Genomic DNA, 21776 nt, shown 5'->3' with positions numbered 1-21776 from the left:
AACCTATGTAATCATCTCATTGTACTAGATATGCATGGCAAAAATTAAAACATGAACCTAAAGTTAACCTTACCTTGCTTTAATAGTGTCTGAGTACTATTTACCAAAAATATAGATTTAAATAGAGAAAGAGACACTTGACACTCTCCATAAGAGAAAGAAAGAAAGACTTTACAGCCTTTGTCTCATTTCTTTTATTAATTTTATGGAAAAAATATTCTTTTGCTCTCCAGGTTTTTCAGCATCAATTCAATCAATTTAGTATTCTGCAGATATGCATACTGCACAAGCTATTCACTTAGGATAGGCAGACTTTATTATCTCACGTTGAACTGTTCAGTTATACTATTTAATTTTGCTATTTTATTGTTACAAGTTGTATGTTTGATTATTTATTTATTGTTATTTACTGTATTTTAACGTCAAGTGGTTACGTATTTATTTTTATTACTATTGCTCAGTCTAATCACTGTGCCTCTAACAATATACATGTGCTGTATTGTCGGTGCTTGTTTCTATACCACTGTGAATAACAACAAGTTCTTTTTATTGCAGCAAGTACTTTTTTATTGTACTGTACTGTGAGGTGTAATGACAATCAATTGCATGCAAGTAAATGTCCCTTTGGCATTACAACTATTAGTCCTTCTTCCGTAATGAGCGTTTATAGCAGGCCATGCACACGCACAACCACATCAGGAGAACATTGACTTTCTGCTTCGTCAGCACAGCTTGTGTCACTAACTTACAGACACCGTTGCCCGCAGTGTTACAACACATTTGCTGGACACGCAAGTAAATATCTGACTGTACTCTGCACATATAACAATATTACTACTACTTGCTAGTATTCCTAATACTGAAAGATACACAACATAGGTGACAAACACCAGTTTCGGTAGAAGATCATAAACGATTTAAAATGTGGTCTTATTAGATTGTTGGCCGACCTCTTCTGGAAACCTCAATGTCAGAGATGTCAACCTCAGATTATGAAGGGACACAGTGGCTGATGGTTTTCATTCCAGCCTCCTCCTTAATTAGTAACCAATTAGTGCTGTTATTTAAACATAACCTTAATTCTAATTAACTAATTAAGACTCAGAATTCTTAATTGTTTCTGTTTTGCTTAACAAACAACTAAACAATAATGAAATTTAAAGATAGCCAGCAGCTGATCGGGGTATATTCTAGAAACGGAGATTAGACGATGGCCTGATTTCAAGACATACAGTGCGATTTCACACCAGCGGGTTAGCCGGTGCCCAAACACCACATTACAGCAGGCTAATGGAATCCTGAATAGGTTGCTACAGAATTATGACCGTTCACAACAAAATTCCAAAGCCCTTCAGAGTTGAGCGCTGAACAGCCGATCAACCACGGACTACAAATATGAGAAACAGAGAGCAACAACCGTCATTCATGCCTGCAGAGCAAAAAGTACTGGTGGCATTGCGTGAAGGTTATCAGCATATCAAACAGCAGCAAGAGCCACCAATGAAAGGTGACGGCGTGAAGGAAAATCACTGACAGAGCGAATGTGTAAAACGGGGAATCATTGAAGCCTTGTGCAAAATGCACCTCTGATAATATGGCCTTCCTCGAAATGTTTTATGCCCTGGTGTAAGCATTGTGTTATTGTCTTGCAATATTAATGATAGTAAAAGTGTAAGACACACGGTATTAAGTGTTCAGCATAAAAACGTTATTCTAGTTGTCCTGCCTGCACTGAACTCTGTAAAGTCAGATGTGTGTGTCGACTGTGGAGCCCCTTGGCTTTATGATTAGACCAAAGCCCTGATGATTTCACACGTATCCATCTGGCTGCAAGTCACGGTTTAGACTGCAGTGCTGCTCCTTTTTAACGTTATTACTTGGTGAACTTTACCTAGAAACCTGACAGCCCAGAATTCCAAGCACCTGATCGTCTTCCCATCTTTTCCCCCCAGCTGGGTTGACACCAACACCCCTTCTCTCTCCTGTCTTGTGTATATTCCTGTTCTAACATTAACTTCCAATAAATTCATATTATTTGGACAATGTCTCCATTATTTTTTCTTTTTCACCATTTCTTGTGATGGTACCGTTAAATAGCCTGTCATTTACATTTACAAAGACATACCAGGAGCCAGGAATGTTTTGTGTTTCTGTGCCACACCAGATCACATACGCATGGCTTTATATTATTTATTGAAATAATGTAGACCCCCGTCTTTAGTTTACATTATATATATTGTAAAATACTGAAATTTCTAACACTCCTGTTTACGGTTCTGGTTCATACACTTTGGTCAGGCTGCTGAAAGTGTTTTGATGTTGTATAGAGTTAAGAATATTTGGGTTTTAGACTCATAGTCGAGAGACAAATTAAAGTCCGTATTTAAAGTCTACAGCATACATACCTCCATTTTAAAATCTGCTTAATCAGGTACCAAGTCACGGCCCCCGGAGCACATCCTGGCTGCACTGGACATTATGAATGAACCCGCCTTGGCCACCCGTCCGTCACAGGACACCTCACGCACATTTTAGAATGGAGAGACACAGCTGGACCTTAGAATGTTTAATGTTAAAATGCACTTCAGCGATTGCCTAATTTGTTTAGAATATGAGTTTCTAATAACTACATAGGGTGGCACAGGGGTGTAGTGGTAGCTCTGCCGCCTCACAGTAAGGAGACCAGGGTTCATGTCTGCGATCCTCCCTGCAAGGGGGCTGTATGTTCTCCCTGTGTCTGTATGGGTTTCCTCCCACAGTCCAAAGATGTGCAGGTTAGGTAGACTGGTGACACTAAATCAGCCATAGTGGGAGGTTGGGGTGTGTGTTTGTGTGTTTGCCCCTGCCATGGACTGGCGCCCTGTTCAGGGTTTATTCCTGCCCTGTGCCCTATGCTAGCTGGGATAGGCTCCAGGACCCCAAACCCAATTTGCCGCAACCCTGTTCATGACTGTGCAAATGAAAAAATGAAACTACATAGACAATGGACAATTCTGTTTGACCCCTAAAGTTAACTTGTAATGGAACTCCAGTGACAGAATTCTAGTGTTTGATTTGCCTTGTTTTCACCGGGGTAATGACAGCACACAGTTTTCTGACCATACAAATTTCATGTCTGCAAGTCTGATGTTTGAAAATATGACTGTTTGTTATAATAGAGACCTTTTAAGAGAAACCCAAAGAGACCTAAGCTATACAAGACTTGAACAGATACATCTCACATAAGAACTTTTCCTTTGTATTATCAATTTCTCTGTTTATTTTTGTGCACACTGTTTTGCTTGGAATTTTTACTAAAACTTTTAAAACAAAGTCACTTGAACTGTGAAATTATTCGTGTACGTGTCGACAAGTCACACTCATTGCCTGAACCCCATTAGAAATTAGAAGCTGCAGAGGTTTTGGAAACCAGACGAATGCAGCAAAGACAGTGTTCATGTTTGCCGTAGATTGGATTTCTCCTGCCAGGCTAAGGACAGATTTGCCTCTTGGGAAGATCGCTCTTCTAACACATTAAAAGGCTGTCTTGTGTTAAGCAGAGATGCAGAAGATCACCTCCAGCATGTAACATCTGAATTCTCTCTTATTCACAGCCTCCTCTGTGCCACTTACATGACCCTCAGCAGTTCTGATGCCTCCTTGTGCATGTTCACATGCTGTGCTGCTTCTCTCTGGTCTTGTCCCTAATTTATCCGTTAATAACAGTTTACTCTGCAGTCACTTGAGTCCTGATCATAACCATGCCTGTATATAAAGAAGCTCACTTCAAACTGGCAGAACTCAGTTACTGTGTAATGTTTTGTGTATTCTTGATTGTTGCTTAGTCTTATTTTGCTTTTAAGAAGATAAAGTGTCTTAAAAGCTTATTATTTTGTTGATTCTGAGAACTGAAACTTTTAAAAAGTGAAAAGAAGCTATGATGAAAAGGTGAAGGTCACCACACAAACGAGAAAGAATAAGATCTACGGAGTTAATGCAGTTTCCTTTGGGATTCATAAAGTTTCTATCTATGTGCAGTTGAAAAGAAAGCAAAGGTCAGTTTACTCACCTTTAAAAACTCTTAAGTTCTTGGCTCAAAAAGTATTACTGATCTGGCAGAAACCACTAGGGAGCTGAGCTTTGCCATGCAGCAACAGAAATGAGATACATAGCTGGTGGGAACCTGACAGAAGTGAATGCTTTCACATAAGAAAATTAAGAATCCCCTAGAACATCCATCCAGTTTCTCAGGACACCACAGACTTAAAGATCAAAGAAAATGGCACTTGCATCTCTAGCTGGCACTCGAGAATGCTCTTTTAGGCCGGGCCCCTACCAGTAGGCAAGATCATTCATTCAGCCCCCCTCTCACTTTCGGTACTACCGTCATCCAGAGAAATAAATTAATGGCGGAACCCATAAAAAACTTGACAACACAAATCAGAAAACTTCAAAGTTAACCAGGCAGATGTTTTTAATGACCTAAAATGGAAGAAGTCAGATGGAATGCTAAGACAGACGGGTTATTTTCAGGTTTTGTAGCTCATGTAGCTGAAAAGGTTTGTATACAAAGGTGGCAATATTTTATAATCACGTTATGGAAAATATACAATTTCTGATTATTAGGACAGATGCGGCAGCCCATTTAATTACCACCGAACCAGTAAGGTTACCACCCAGCGTCTTAAAAAGCTTTTCATCATTTAATAATATGACTTTAAATTCCTAGCCATTTCATAAAGAATCCGTGTTTCTTTCTGCACAGAAGTCAACCAAAACATTTCTGTTAGTTCTTTGTTTTCCCAAAAGACTTCAGAAATATTACCATTTTGTTTCTCTTATTTTTCATTTTATTTTTTTTTTATTTTATTAATTTTATTGTAATCATTCCATACAAATAGATCGATTTTTACAAAAAACAGGATTGAAAACAAATCGACCCCACCCCTGAGAAAGAGAGCATGGCCAACGGAGTAAAACGTAAAGCTAGTAATAATAGATAAATGGAGAAGAAAAAGAAATGGGACGAGAATCTGCTTCCTCAGTGCTTTAAGAGCTTATTCTAAAATATTATTGATTAGATCCTGCCAGGTTTTGAAAAAGTTCTGTACAGATCCTCTTAACTGAGAATTAGATTTTTTTCCAATTTTAAATAGTATAAAACATTGGTTTCCCACTGACTTACAAGAGGAGAGTTAGGATTCTTGGTTTCTCTTATTTTACACCACTCATTAACAAGACCTCTTTATTTAAGGAGCAATTGCTTCCTCCTACCGTGCCCAGAATTTCTTATTAAAATGTCAAAGAATAGAAGTAAAATTTTGATTGACAAGAATAATTGCACAAATTCTTCCTAATTGTCTTGTTAAAAAAAGACAATCAGTAGGGCATGTTAACTCCAAGTTAAATTTTTAGCAAATGCCGCTGCATTAAATACATTGGAATGAGAACTGTACACTATAATGTACGGCACATCGGTCCCCGAGTAAACACGGTGTTTGCTTTACATTCACTGCAGATCAAACCAAAAACTATAAATCGCAGCTATCCAACTTGACTCTGCGTGATACATCAAATGACTTACGGTTAACAGTTCATAAAATGAAAAGTAGATTAAGTAGTGACAGGTTGGGTCTCTCCAGTGGTTGGAATAAGTTCTTTCGTAATTGTGGCGTGTAACATAACCTGAAACTATATAGATATAATATAAAAAGGCGATACCCCTCTCTTAGTGATACGGCAGTAAGAAATCACATAGGAGAAATAACTTAGCTTTCTTTAATGGCGTTTTACGCTGCATAACAGACGAGAAGCCATGACAAGACCTTGTGTAGAGTCTGCCATTTTCGTCACTGCGATGGAAGGATGTTCCAGACGTTATCTCCCATCCGCCTGTCAGCTTCAGAGGTGTGCCGGGCAATGTTCCAAGGCTTTATACTCTTTCTCCATGTGCAGGCCCCCACGTAGGTGTCTCATGCCATTCCAAACAAGGAAAAGAAGATCCAATGTCATGCTGACTCTGACACACAGAACTAGTGCAATGCCCATTTCGTAATTGTCCCCCTGTATGCTAAATCTGGCCTTGTGTTAGCTGTACATGTGAGAAGAAGTAGATTTATAAAATATTTTTTGTACAGAGCACAGTGACATATTAAACTTATGTACTTATTACAGTGGGAAAAAGTATTTGCTGAATGCCCAAAGTGCCAATAATGACTTGTACAGTGGGCCATGTAAAAATGTAGAGGTACCTAGGAAGACAGACAGACAGACTTAATTAATTAATTTCTGCCCAGGGGAAATTTGGCTTTTTTAGAGAAGCTCATTTATAAGTAAGTAAACATTATTATATTATGGCAAATAACAAACTCCTCTCAAATACAAACCAGAATGACTAAAAAAAAAAATCTTACCTGCCAGTTACAATCACATGTGTTAACAACAAACAATAATGTTAGAAAATACATGTTAAGAAATGGATTAATTATAAAGCTTTTTTATTAAAAACTGTTAAGATCAATGACCGAGCACCTGCAAGATATTCGATTTAAAGTGATGATCTTGTTCTGGTCATAAACACGAAACTTCTTGGTTCTGCACAAACTGTTACTATCAGCCGAGATGCTGCATTCATTGCAAAGATTTGTGTCTGCCAATACATTAAGTAGATTTCTATATTTGCTTTTTGTAATTTCATTTATGAAGATACCTGCTTGCAATTGTGTGAGCTACCAAGTAATGCTGCCATGCACACAGCAGGCTTGCAAATCCTTCAAATCCATTTCTGAGTAATATGCAATCTGTAGAAATCACGTAAAGAAACTGGCAGACCTTTTTTTAAGTTCACTGCTGCGCTAGAGTTCGGTTACATCCAACTACACTGTCTACATTAATGGCAAAAGTCCTGTAAGCGACATTCACATTCACAACGAGGCATGGAAGCCTGAGCTGTAAAGTCCACACTTCATCCTGAACACTGTTAATAGCACAGGTCTGGCCTATTGCTTTTGAGTCAGATTACTGTAAAGTTCGAAGAATGGAGAAAAAGACAAATTAACATCACTGGAAAACCACAACTGTCCTCCTTTTCTGACTCGGCAATGAAGCATTTCAAGAACACACAGATTGTCCAAAGGCATTGCCTCACTAAACACATTGATGAAAGTGCAGTAGTAATCCATATTGTTTGAAAACCTTTCTTTCCAGAACGTCCTCCTTTCCCATTTGCAAACGGTACTCTTTACATTGATTTAGACACAGCCCCGAGGACATGCCTGCCCTTCTTTCTTTTTTAAAAAACACACATGCTGGACAAAGGCACGCAAGCAACTGAAAACATACGTATTTAGCCGTCTCTGTGGAAGCCTAACAGATTATGACTGTGTGTAAAGTAAACATTTAGTGTATTTAAGAATTTTTTGGGTAACACAGCGTGACAGCTTACTGCCAACTGTAGCATCATCTTGTAAAAAACACTTCAGGAGGGCTGAAATATTTAACATTTCTATGAATGGCCCATGGGCCACTGGCACCTGTGTCACAGGCAGGACCAGGCCAGCAGGGTATCACTTGCTTAGTTCTAGCATATGTGGATATGTAAACTTATTTGTGTGTGGATTTAAAACATCAATACTTGTGTACATTAAGGACTGCAAAACTTATAATTTACATTGAGTAGCTGATGTTAAAAGAATACACTATAAAAATACAGTCGTTAGTCGGTATTGAAATCTTTAAAACAAAATATTAATAAGACATTTACAAAAGCAATTTACAGGTAATTTAATTCTCATGCCTTTATTTTGAGCAGACAGAACACCCACCACCAGCTTGGCCCATTTATTCAAATCATGGCTGAATGTCACAATTATGTCACTGATGCACATGTTTGAGTAATCAATAAACATGACCATCATGGTGGTGCAAGTGCTGCATCGTTACAGTGGCCATGGTTTGAATCCTGCACCCAGTCATTATTTTACATTTTAACAATCTTTGCCTGGATTTTCCAATCAAATCTCCAAAGACATGTGTGTCAGGATAAATAGCGTGTACATGAACCTCATCCCCAGAAGAGTCGAAAATGCAAGAGAGGCAAAATGGTGTGGTGCTGAGGCATCGCCCACTGCCAGGCAGCACTTGGGTCCCAATTTGAGGAGGCCCATCTAGGTAGGCACGTGGAACAACTTGTCTCTCCAGAATGATGATTATCTTACTCTTCTATCAGAGGAGCTTCATAAACACATTTCAGTGGCAGCATTCTCTGAGGACCACAGACAGATATATCTCTCTATGTGGGTACAACTTTTATTGGTCTGGTCGCTGTGATGGCTGTCATACTCAAGGAGTAGCTGTTGTTGTGGCATATCAGCTCCTCCCGGTGGTGTCCAATGTCACTCCTTTCAACAAGCAAATTATGAGATTCAGATTACAGCACCCTCTAGGTGCCTTGTCTGTTGTCTCAGTGTATGCTACGACCGCAGTGAGTGATGTCTCAGTGAGGGAGACATTTTATTTGCAAATTTGCTCGGTGGCTGATGGGTGCCCACAAGGTGACATTCCTCTGGTCATTGGTGACTTCAATGCATCCACTGGCACTGACAGGGCTGGCTATGAGGATTTTGTCGGTCCCCATGGGTCTGATGACTGTGGTGAAGGTGGCTCCATGCTCCTTGACTATGCAAAACGTCAGGGCTTGTGGATCGCTGGATCCTGGTTCCAGAGCCCTGAGCCGCATCTTTGGACTTGGTACTCCAATACTGGTGGCGCAGTGAAGGAGATCAATCACACCCTTTTGGGCAGAGGCTGGAGGCTCCTACAGAACTGCAGGGTCTACAGAAGTGCTCAGTATGTGAATTCTGACCACAGAGCTGTTACTACTCTGAAGATCCAGCTTAGGTCTAGTAGGCTACAACTTACTAGGAGAATGAGGCTGAACCTGGCCAGACTCCAAGATCAGGCTGTTTCTAATGAGCTTGCACGTAGTTTGTGTGAGGAACTTACAGATTTGGGTGTGACTGCCGAACCTAATGTATTGTGGGAGACCTTCCGTGACAAGACCCTGAAGGTTGCGTGGGTGTTCCCAAAAGGAGGTGTTTCATCTCGCAGGGCACTCTGGATATCATTGAGAGGAGTCACAGCACCCGGCTTGATGGCAACTCTGGTCTGTACCGGGAACTGAGAAGGGCGGCTGCGAGGGCTCTGAGGGCTGATAAGGAGTCGTTTGTTAGAGGAATCTGTGAGCAAGTGACACACCATCTGTGGTGTAGTGAGCCACATCCTGCTTACAGAGGAATTGAAGCACATCCGAATCGGTTCCTCAGAGAGTCACAGTCAGGGTGGGTAATAGAATGGTCCTTATGGATGACGCTCAACTTGTGACCCACTGTGCAGTCTACTTTGAGCAGCTGTATAAAGCTGATCCTCCAGCTAGGAGGCTGGACATCTCTGGGTTCACATTTCTTGAGGTTGATCCTCCAAATTAGCTGTGAGCCACCCAGTCTCACTTAGATTGCACAGGTGGTGAACCAGCTGAGGGTAGAGAAGGTCAGTAAGGATCTGTGGTGTCTGGGGTAAACCTCTCCAAGCTGGAAAAAAGGCTGTGCCTGGCATTGAAAGCAATTTTTGCTTCCATTTGGGAAACAGGCATCATCCCAACTGGCTGGAAAATGGGACTTGTCATCCCTCTCTGGAAGAGCATTAACCTGGATTTCAACAACTACAGGGGGATAACACTGCTCTCGGTGCCAGGTAAAGTCCCTGCTAGGGTCATCCTCAATAGGATCCATGATCACTTGCTCACCTACCAGTGACCAGAAAAGTCTGGTTTTACGCCTAAGCAGTCTACCATCAACTGCATCCTGGCACTGAGGGTTCTCAGCAAGCGCAAACACGAATACCAGCAGAGTTTTTTTGCGGCAATTGTTGATTTTTGTAAAGCATTACAACTCAGTTAATTGAGCTGCCCTGTGGGACATCCTGGGACTTCACAAAGTTCTTGGATATCATGACCGGCCTGTACACCGGTACTGTGAGTGATGTGTAGAGTGGAGGCAGAACTCATGTGGTTTTCCCAGTTGATTCTGGGCATCATCAGGGATGTGTTCTTGCTCCTACTCTATTGAATGCTTGCATGGTCTGGGTGTTGGGGCGGGTCTTGGGGTCCAGCGGCTGTGGGAGATCTATTGGTGAAGAGAGATTCACTTATCTTCATGGAGTAAATGAAGGCTCTGATTGGGGCTCTAGAGTGACTGAGCGAGTGTCCTGGATAAAAACTAAGATCCAGGCCTTTAATGACATCTTGGGCACAGGCATCACCAGTGTGTCTGTCTGCGGAGAGAATGTTAACCTCGTTGAGGTGTTTACTAACCTCATCAGTGACACTCATGTCTCTGGTGACTCTTCCTATGAAGTCAGTAGATGGACTGGGAGTGCATGGTGGGTCATGAGGTCACTGGTTAGGGTTGTGCGGTGCTCCCAAATATGTCTGCAAAAGGACGAAGGTCAAAGTCTTTAGAATCCTGGTGCTTCCTGTTTTGCTATAATGTTGTAAGACATGGACACTATCAAGTGACCTGAGACTGGACTCCTTCAGTACTGTGTCCCTTCAGAGAATCCTTGGGTACCACTGGTTTGACTTTGTGTCGAGCAAGCGATTGCTCACGGAGTCCTAAAAGAGACACATTACCTGCATTGTGAGGGTGCGTCAGTTACAGCCATGTGGCGCGTTTCCCCGAGGGTGATCCGGCTCGTATGATCCTAATTGTTGAGGACCCGAGAGGCTGGACCAGGCCAAGGGGACACTTACATAACACAAGGGTCATTTCTGAAGGGTGGGAACGATATCGCGTGTCTGCCTGGGGGGTTGCCAACCAACATCCCGAGCTGTTTCGTCATGTGGTGGGTGTGGCAGTCCGCTGTACCAGTGTGTGCTGCCCAACCTGACCTGACCTGATTTGATTTCATATTATACTGCATTAATCCCCAAGGAGAAACTGTTTGCCGCCTTTCTGATTTCCTCTGATTTCTACTTATTCTTAACACTTGCTTTTCATCTCCAAACAAATGCATTAAAATACAAAAGACAACCAAAGTAAACACAATACAGTTTTTAAATGATGGAAAAAAGTTCACCAACACATATATCACCCAAATACAAATTTATCCAGCCTTAAAACACGTCTTTTTGCTCAACATTATAATTCAAATCCGACAGTTTTTACTCATCAGTTCATCTTTTACAATAATAAGAATTATTATGCTATACTGCATTTTTATAATATTCTGTGTTACTTTAACATTTTTGTGCTTGTATTGTATAATTTTGATTATTCTTGTAAAGGGATCCAGAGTTTATGATAAGGCGCTATGTAAATAAGTGCTGGTCTTCTTAACCACAGTGTCTTATTTGGGGCCCTCAAAGAAAGTCGGGTCTGATCAGTTTTATCCTTAAACCTCACAGTTCACAGCAACAGACCATATCTTGTACCAAACAACATTTTTAAAATTAACGCCGTAGAAAAAATCTATCTATCTATCTATCTATCTATATATATATATATATATATATATATATAAAATCCTAAGCATAAAAGTGTCACGATTTTATGTGACTTTTTTGTCATGTTTTAAATCTGGCTTATTTTAAAACCTACATATATATATGTTTGGTATCGTTCTTTTCAGAATTTATTGAACTCTAATGTGATGTTGTTAGATTTGCAGATTCTTATTCCGTTTTTAAATTATAAACTAAAAAATATCAAGAACTCATATCCCGTGAGACAAGGCTTTGTGCCAAGAGATTTAACCACACCCGGGGCTGGAAATAAAAGACGAAGAGTTGGACAGCTGCTGTACACACTTCAAAATGTTTGAAGTAAAATGTTTAAAGCGCTGCACGAGAAGCAGATCATGCAGTACGGCAGCAGCAGCTGATCAAGCAAAGAGGAGGGAAAAAAAAACTATTTGTTTCCCATTGCAACACCGTTTAATAGGGGATTTCAGAGGAGCGACCACGTCTGCTTGGGGTGCGTTCAGCCCCTCTCTTCACAATGCGAGCAGCTGAGATGTGAAGTGGCTGTCGCATAGCACAGGCCAGGGGGGTTGGCAAGCGAAGCGAGCAGGGGGATAACCCCCTAGTAAATAACCAAGTGCGTACTTGTGTGTCTACATTGCTGTATTCCTGTGAGCTGGGCTGCATTCCACACCAGCCCACTTTGCTAAGCACCTTGCTATTAATTCTGCTGCAGATACCCTTAACATGTTCAACTCTGTGATGACCAGGGTGGTTTTCTACACCACAGTGTGCAACATCCCCTTATGCTAGGACCACCAAATCAAGAAAGTGATTTTGAAGGAAGGCTGACCCTGTTGGAGGTAGTAGCAGAGGAGAGAATGAAAAGGAACCCGACGGCCTCTATGAAACGCTATCATTAAGTACTTTTAGCAAACAAATTATTCAACAGAAGTGTGTCAGGAAAGACTACGGGGGCTCCTTCATATTTACTGCAATACACCTTCATAATGCCACAGAAGGTTTTTTTTGTTCTTTTTGTAATTCTTGTGTGGTTGCTGTTTGTTAGAATACATCTATATTTCTTGAGCTTCTGTAAAATCCAAATTTCCACTTGGGACAAATAAAGTGGTATCTCTCAACAAGTTTAGTGCCACTGAGTTTATTGTGAACTGAGTCTGAATACTGACTTCAGTCAATGGCTCTCTTAACATTTTGGTGCTTTGAAAATAAAAAGTCACCGATTATGGGGGTCAAAATTTACAAATAAGAAACTAATGTGCTGTACACTTGTGAGTTATAAGTTACTTTGGATAAAACTTTGCTAAACAAAACAAATATATAAAAGCAATTCTGTACATAATGTGCATTTGGGGCTTCAAAAATCAAGAGTTTTAGTGAGCAATACAAATGCTGCCAGTGTGAACAGTAAGCTGGCATCGAGATGAAACTCTTACTGCTTGAGCTAAGCGGCTTTGCCTGTTGTAAGCCTGCCTTGCATTCAGTCTTTACCTTACAGAGTGAAACAAAAGTATATCCGGCATACCGTGAGCAGAGTGCATTTGTTGTGTGCTTGTTTATCTCCAAGTGATTTTAAAGCCTTTGTTTCTTGTTGTTTCTGAATTTCTTGTTTTCTCTTGGGACGTTCTGCATTTCGTGTCTGTTCAGATTCCTATGGCATGGTGCATACAGTTTCTCAAAACAGACCGTACCACATCAATCAAAGGAGTAATCAAAGCCAAAAGAGCGTGATGCTTCAGGGCTGCTGCTCTGATGTAAAGAAACACACATCCAAAAAGTGGCTCCAGCACACCACTGGTGACAGCTTGTAGAATGTCTTTGAATGAAATGATCCTTGGGCCATAATTATCACGGTAAATGACATGAAGAAGGTGATGTTAGAGCCTAAAATTAAATTGGTGCCCAGCTCGATGATGTGCTAATGCTAATGTTCTACATTGAACAGCCAGAAAAAAACAGTGAGCACTACAAACAAAAAAAAAATTGACCAAAGTTAAGGAACAACTAAGGGACTTACAGGGTTAGGCTACTGTAGGTGCAAAAATGTGAGAATCAGAGAATGTTTGAGTAAATTCATGTCAGAGATTGTCACCAAAAATGTTGAAGATGTCATTATTGGTGGTCACTGCATACCTGGTGTGAGATACGCCCAAACACCACTTCTTTATAAAAGCACACATTTATTTTTCCTGTACTTCGCACAGCATGCAGTGCTCCCGCACTAACCACCCCTAACATGGGCCTTCTCCACAATGTTCTTGTTCTGCCTTTCCTCTGCTCCCGGTCCTGACTCTAGCTCCCTGATTGTAGGGAGGTGGCCCCTTTTATTTCAACCCGGATGTGCTCCAGGTGCTTGATGATGTTCTTCCGGCAGCACCGTCAGGTCCTCACCCAGCTTGGGATGGACATTCGCCGGCCCCGTCTCTCACCAATCATCGACGGGAACACGACATACACCGTCCAATCCCTCGTCTGTCATGGGGAGGGACTTCTGGTCCGCCGCCATCTTCTTCTTTCTTAACCTGATGTGGCGACGAGCCTCCTGCAAGCTCTCCAGCGTGTAGCGTCCTCCTGACATGCAGCAGCTTCTCCTCCTGTTTCTTCTGGTGCCGCCGCCATGGCATCGCTCCCCGGATCAGTCCATCTCGGCCACCGACACGGATCCAGGACGTCCTTCCCTGCAAAACATAAACAGTGTACCGCACGACCAGCCTCCTTTGGCCGTCTGCTCCTGGGACATGGACTTGCCTCCTGGAAACCGTCTTCCAGAGGGCCCTCCCTCCGTGTGGCCATCCGAAATGCCAAGCCGACCCAGGAATCCACCATGACAGCAAGCGTTGGGGAGTTAGCTGCTCTTGGGCCTTGCCTGGTCTCCCTTCTCCCCATCAGGTCGGAGATGACGCTTCTGTGCACCAGCGGCGGTCCCTGGGTGAGTCGCTCTTCAACCGCAGTGCACATACGGGCCGCTTCCATGTGGTGTGCGTGTGTGGTGGCCTGAGGTGCCGGATGTCTCACAAAATTATTTTTCGGGGTCCCCTCCTTGCACCAGGCGAAGAGTCCCATCTGCGATGCCATTGTGAGATATGCCCGAACACCACCAGACAAACACCACTTCTTTATAAAAGCACACGTTTATTTTTCCTCTGATTTGCACAGCACACAGTGCTCCCGCACCCAACACCCCTTAACATGGGCCTTCTCCACAATGTTCTTGGACTGCCTTTCCTCTGCTCCCACTCCTGACTCTAGCTCCCTGATTGTAGGGAGTCGGCCCCTTTTATTTCCACCATGTGCTCCAGGTGCTTGATGACTCCCTGGAGTGGCAGAAGTGCTGCCCTTGCACCTGGAAGCACTCAGGGTGTTGCTGGAAGGGTCTTCCTCCACCTTCCCAGGTATGGCGGAAGTGCATGTTTCCCGGACTGCACAATGGGCTTGAGCCTCCTTGCTCCTTTCCTGTGGTCCTCTCAACATCCAGGGCGGTTGCCCCCTCGTGGCCTGGGGGACGTATAAACCACCTCCTGGTCCTTCCAGGTGTCCCGGCTGGGTCTGACCCCCAGCCTCCTGTGACACTGGTAAATATTCTCATTGTTGGAGAGAGATACTATATGAAACAAATCAGATCTTTATTTTTCTAGACCTTTCCCCAACAATCGTTCAACAGATTTAAGCAGTGGCTGCGCACATTAGACTTCGGTTATGAGCTGCAAAGCTCAAAATGGTGGTTTGAGTTTCCATACACGCACTGACACATCTGAAGAGGTGGAGAAGTCCTATAAACTCTGCCAGATTTATTTCATACCTTAATCTGATGGATAAGGATAGCAAGACATGAAAAGGCCATAAAAATGACAGCAATTTATCCAATTTCATTGGTTACCAATGGTGGATTTAAATCTGAATTTAATATGAAACACTGGCACTGTTATGGCCCATGGCACTGTGTTGTTATACAGTAATATATTTCTCTGTAACTAGTAAACGGGAGGATAAAAAAAATAATGGAGAAATGTGTCTTTTACTTTTTAAAAACGTCACTTACCTTTTTTTGTGTTGTTTCATAGCTTTTGCCAGTCTACCCAACTTAATACAGCACTTGGCAGAAAACTACAAGTACTGGAAGACCTTAGACGAGATGAAGTGTAAAGGCCTCCGACCACCACAGGATCTCTCATAGAACCAACATGGTTTCCATCTCACTGTGACTCCACGAGAGGGGAAAGCAAAAACAAATAAAAAGGATGACAACAAGGGGTCCATTCTTTGTATGCTGACAAGACAACCGAGGAGTTCCTGCTTCTGGGCGACAAAACTACAAAATGCAAGATGCCAACCATTTTCCATTTTTAAAATTGGTTTTAGAGTTTTGCTTTCATCTCATATTAAAATGAAGGTAAAGCTAACAAAATACCAAATATAATTTCAAACAATTCCACATAATATTCTCAAAAAAGTCACGACAGACATGAATAATAGTTTTGATTGAAAAGAAATGGTTTATAGGAGAACACATATTGGCAGAAATCAAATTTGGGGAATACAATTTCTCCAGCAGTTCATTTTGATCTCTTGGTATTATTGTACAGGTCTACTGAACAACAAATGGGGGTCCTTTTCTTTGAAAGCATCCGTGTCTTCTGGCATTCAGTCCAAATGAGCTCTTAAGAACAAATTTTCAGCCATTATTTTAAATAAAATAATGTCTCAGTGCAAGAGCTGCACCATGGGTGCTGACACAACGTCAAGATAGAATCACTTTCTGCAATAAATACACATTAAAAATGAGAGGGTTAAAGGGCGTAAAAGACAACGTGCTTTTCAAATTTGTGCCATTTTGCCAAAATATTTTTAGTTTATGCTTCTGCCCTCACTTCCGTAGTCACATTAGCAGCTGAGGTGCTAAAATCCAGAATATCGTAAGAAGGCCAATCCCATGGGGTGCCCTGGTCTCCTCTTAATGCTCAGATGTACCCTTCTGCAAAAAATACTTTTAGTATTTATCACTTGTTGTGCACATTCAATTGAATAGAAGCCACTGGCCTTCAAAGGAAGCTTTTCATAGTATTGCTAAAAATACTTTATTAAACCCATTTTGATACCATCATGTATTCAATCATTCATTCATTCTGCCACCTTCTTACTCTAATATTGGGGAGCTGCACAGCCTAATCTGACCATTATGTGAATAAGAAGTTATTTATTTATTTATTATGGGTGTTTTTTAGAGTCTCTACCATTCCTGCTTTTATAAGACAGCTGTTAATTTTGCATGATTTGAAACTCCTATGTCATGATAGAATAGAGTTACCTTTAACAATAAGAAACCATGACGGCATCTGCTTAAGCCAGTAAAATCAAACATCATCCATGAGCGTCGACTTTGACGGTTTGAAGATTGAGGTGGTGTTCAGCATGTTGGACGCTCCACTAAATTAACTGAACAAAGAAAAGCATTTAATTCTCACAAACCCTTACTTAAACCAGACATGTGGGTTGTTAACTACACACAGTAACTTTAAGAAGGCAGCCTTTGCCAAGTCCAACACACAAATTTAAGAGGCACATGGTGATCACTTTTATCTTGAATCCATTGACCAAGGGGTTTCCTGGTCCCCAGGGAACATCTTAATGTTCAGATGTACTCATCTGCAAAAAATACTTTAGCATTTGTCACTTGTGCAGTTTGGAAAACACACAGGACACAGAATATGTAAATATCACACATCCTTAGTTCATTGACACTTTTAATTGTGAAACTAAATTAAACTCTACAAGTGAATTATCATTTTCTTTTGCTGTGTTTAATTGTGCAAATTCCAGATATATCAGAAACACTGAATTAACATTTCTTAATATAACATCCAATTTATGGTCACAGGGGCTGTAGCTTCCCCTGACAGTATAGGACTCGATTATAATTTAAATGAGAGAAAACGAGCACATTCATACAAGTGACACATTTATCAAAGCTATGAGTTACAAGCCATCTCAAGCAGTCTTGGACTAAACTGTTGATCAGTAATCACGGTCTTGTTTTCCCTTTGCCATGAGCAGTGTGATTGTTTCAAAGGAAGTACATTAGCAGATGTATAAGCAGGAAGTGATATTTCCATTTAAACCTTGTGTTCTGAAGATATGGCAAACAAGCATTTGAATTGGGACATCCCATAAATAAAATCAAACATGATAGGTGAGCTTCAGCTTTGACCGTTTGAAGAGTGAGGTGGTACTCAGTATGCTAGATGCTACATAGGGCTCATTGCCATACTGCTTCCTCTCAAATGCTGGCCACGTGTTAGCTGAACAGCAGATCTTTGCTGCAGGCTTGTCTGATGGCCATCTTAAGCTAGTCGGTTGTGCAAGTAAACAGTTTTTAGCAATACTATTAATGGCTTCCTCTGAAGCCCAATGGCTTCTATTCAATTGAATTGTGCAACTCGAAATCCTCCCTGGCCCTCTGTCTCAACAGTACCAGCCTTTTAGACGCAAGACAAGGTGGTGGGGTATAGGCCAGTAGCCTTGGTCTCCAATTGTTCATTTTTTCTAAGTGGTATTTCTTGCCTCATCTCCTTTCATCTTAACTGTTTTTCCTAGTGAGGGCCATGGTGGCAGCAGGTCAGCCCAGACTTACCTGACCCCTGCTATAGATTCCAGCTCTTTCACATTCTCAAATCAGCCGAGAGATGTAGTCCATTCAGCCTCCCCTAAGTCTGCCATAGGACCTACGCCCAGTGGGATGTGCCCAGGGCAGCTCTATGGGGACACACTTACGGCATTCCCAGACTTCCTCGACTGGCTCCTCTCACTCTAGAGGAGCAGCGACTTTACTCTTAGGCTCTCCTAAATCGCTGACCTTCTCAGAGAGGCGGCCCGGCCACCCTATGAAGAAACCTCATTTCTGCCCCTTGTACTCGCGATCCCATTCTTTTGGTCAGTGCCCACAGGTGAGGACCGGGATGTTGATCGACCAGTAAATCGAGTTTCATCTTTAGACTCAACTCCCCATTCACTGCCATGGACCACTACAAGAGCTGCCGCTGCTACAACTGATGTGTCGCTCTCACGGTCCCCTTTCCTGTTACTTATGAACAAGATCCAGAGACACTTGAACTCCTCCACTAATTTGCCAACCCCCCAGCCAGGCGGGAGTAATCTGGTCATTTCTGCTATCAAAGACAAAGGTGTAAGCATCCTACCAACTTATTAAACCCATTTTGATACCAACATGTATTCATTCATTCATTCTGCCAATTGCTTACTCAAATATTGGGGAGTTGAGCAGCTTGATCTGACCATTATGTGAACAAAACGTTATTTATTTATTTATTTATTATGGGTGTTTTTTTGGAGTCTGTACCATTCCTGCTTTTATAAGACAGCAGTTAATTTTGCATGATTTGAAACTCTTATGTCATAATAGAAAAATAATTTCCTTTTACAATAAGAAACCATGATGCCATTTGCTTCTTTTTCTTCTTTTGGCCGCTCCCGTTAGGGGTTGCCACAGCAGATCATCCAAAGTTGTTGTCCGCATAATGAATTGGCAAAATTTTACACTGGATGCCCTTCCTGACGTAACCCTCCCCATTTATCCGGGCTTGGGACCGGCGCGAAGAAACACACTGGTTTGTACATCCCCTAGTAAAATCAAACATAATCCATGAGTGAAGACGTTTGATGGTTTGAAGAATAAAGTGGTGTTCAGCATGTTGGACGCTCTGCTAAATTAATTGAACCGAGAAAAGCATTTCATTGTCACACATGCTCACTTAAACCAGACGTGTGGGTTGTTAACTACATAGAGTAACTTTAAGATGGCTGCCTTTGCCAAGTCTAACACACAAATTTGAGATTTACAAGGCACACGGTGATCCCTTTTATTTTGTATCCACTGACCAGGCTTCCAACCCGTGAAACAGGAGATGGGTTGGAGGCTCCATATGCTTTTTTTTTTCTCCACATTTACTTTTCAAGTAAGATTTGATTTTTATTATTAAGGGAAAATGAATAATCATATGGGATTTTAGTTTTTTTCAAAAAGAGAGTTTTTGTTTCTAGCTACGAAATACTTCATCAGCATGAATAACTTCCCAACAAGCTGGAAAGAATAACATGAGAGAAAGTCACATCTCCAGAGCTGGACTGGTTGCTCATGTACAACACGCGAGCCGCATGGAGCTTGAAGAAAGACTCTCTTATAACGTAGACGACTGCTCAGGGTCACAGCAACGGGGACTTAACACTCTTGTCAATTATGACGGCCAGCGTTTCAACTGTACCATTAAACAAGCAATCAACCTACTGAATCTGCCGACCTCAGTTGTCTCTGACTTGAACTCAAAACTACTGCAGGCATTGACTAAAGAACATTAGCAGATGTTGTGCTGAAAATGAATAAAAGGGAATTTCTGCCTTTAATATGCTACTTCATCTTAATTTAAAAAAGGTGAATAACTAAAGCGAAAAAGCAAACTCATCCATAGGACTAATATTCAGTTCTCCTTTTGTGAGGTCTGGCCAGGCCACATATTTATTGTAGGGGCTGGTTTATTTTTTGCGGGTGTTTTCCAACTAAGGTCAGAAAAGACTGATCCACACATTGCCTTATTTCAAGCACTCAACCTTAGCTGGTATTTCTTTCAAAACTTAATATTTAGCTGCTATTATACTTCACTATCTGTCATTTAGACAGATCAGCTTGTTTATATCAATGCTTCAGGTGTTTGCCCAGCACCTTTTTTTTGTGTGTAAATTACTTTTTAATCTAAATTTTGCTAAGTGAATGTAGTTTGGTCACCACAACCGACAGCCCTGCACTGTTTATAGAGTGAAAAATAAATGTCTTAGTTTTATAAAATATCCCTAAAGCACAATGGAATAAAATATTTAGTTTTGTACTTGTTTTTGGGGTCAGTTTCTGTAAATGGTACTGTACATACAAACCTTGGTATTCCTCTGGCTGACCTTGAGCTATTGCACAAATTTGCAGTTATACTGTATCTCCAGTCTGAGTGCTCAAAAAAGGGCCATACTGGGAAATAAGTCAAGTGCTGGAATATTTCCAGTCTGTCGGGATAAAGGTTGTAAGCAACTACATTTTATCATTCACAGAACGCTACAAAACACATTACTTTGTATACAAATATTAAAAAAGAGCATTTATAACTGTGTGCCATTCAAGGTCTTACTCTCTGAATGTTTTATTACTGTTTAATATTAAGATCTATCAGTACCTTAAATGAGGCTTAGTTATACTCGGACTGAAGATCATTTACTTCAGGACTGGCAACATTCATTAAAAAATCATTACCTTTCATCTAAATTAACGCCCCGTCCACATTTATCCTCTACGGTGTACGCTGTGCTTAGGGGAGAAAGGGCTGGCTTTCAGGTTAAGGCGCGTTCACCTCTGCTGCTCTCCTGTAAATATCAAACAAAGTGTTTGTACGTGAACAAGACAAAAGAACATCTTAACTGAAACAATTCAAGACATTTGCCAGCTCTCTTACCTACAGTATGTGGCTGCTTTTACATCAGTTGACTCAATATCATTTGTTATTTTTCTTATTTTATAAATGGTGTTCTGTTTCCATTTTTTCTTGAAGATTTTTAATCTTTATGAAAAATCCATTGAACAGATTTAGGAATAAACTGCATGTATCTGGCAGCAGTGAAGCTGTCACTAATCTCTACATTCCAGTATTTCCTGAAAATTGCCAAGTAAGGTGGCATTTGAAAGCCCAAGTGTTGTCATTCTAAGTCTGACTCTGATCTTTGGTGCCACCGTGCATATAAAAGGGTCTGAGCAGGTCCTTTTGTACATGTTCTGGCTGGAGTTTTGTACCATTTTAATACCAAACATCAAACACCTTAATACAATATATTAATGGGACTGTATTTTTATTTGATTTTATGAAGAAGTCATACATTAAATTATATTCTCCCAAAAGTAAGAAGTAACATTGCTGAAAATGTATTTTAACACACAATACATAAATCTTTTTTTTTTGGCTCATTATTGTTTTAAAAATCTGTTTTGTAGCATTCAGTACTTAGCAGCCACTCATCAGACAAATTATTTTGCAGAACTGTATATAAGCTCTATTTTTAAGAACATTGTGTACTTAGTCATGGACTGTATAATTATGGCACTATTGAATTATTTTCACTTTAAGAATTATATTGTTTATACAGATATATACATGATATTATTACGTGTACATAGCATTCCTTTTTAATTAAACAAATGTGTAATTTCCTTTGT

The 21776-nt window shown here is 41.0% G+C and overlaps 1 protein-coding gene across 2 annotated transcripts in view; it reads left to right on the top strand.

Annotated features, from left to right (window-relative positions):
• pde8b (phosphodiesterase 8B) overlaps positions 1 to 21655 on the top strand; it is a 348478-nt gene extending 326823 nt beyond the window's left edge. For both annotated transcript variants that reach the window (XM_039758399.1, XM_039758400.1), the window contains exon 22: positions 15577 to 21655. In XM_039758399.1, the coding sequence (XP_039614333.1) occupies positions 15577 to 15689 (113 nt within the window). In that variant the 3' untranslated portion in view covers positions 15690 to 21655. The remainder of the gene's footprint in view (positions 1 to 15576) is intronic.
• Positions 21656 to 21776: the final 121 nt, after the last annotated feature.

Source organism: Polypterus senegalus, chromosome 7, assembly GCF_016835505.1.
Source record: "Polypterus senegalus isolate Bchr_013 chromosome 7, ASM1683550v1, whole genome shotgun sequence".
Lineage (NCBI taxonomy): Eukaryota > Metazoa > Chordata > Cladistia > Polypteriformes > Polypteridae > Polypterus > Polypterus senegalus.
Note: the sequence above shows the minus strand (reverse complement) of the source record. Positions and strands in the feature narration are given on the sequence as shown.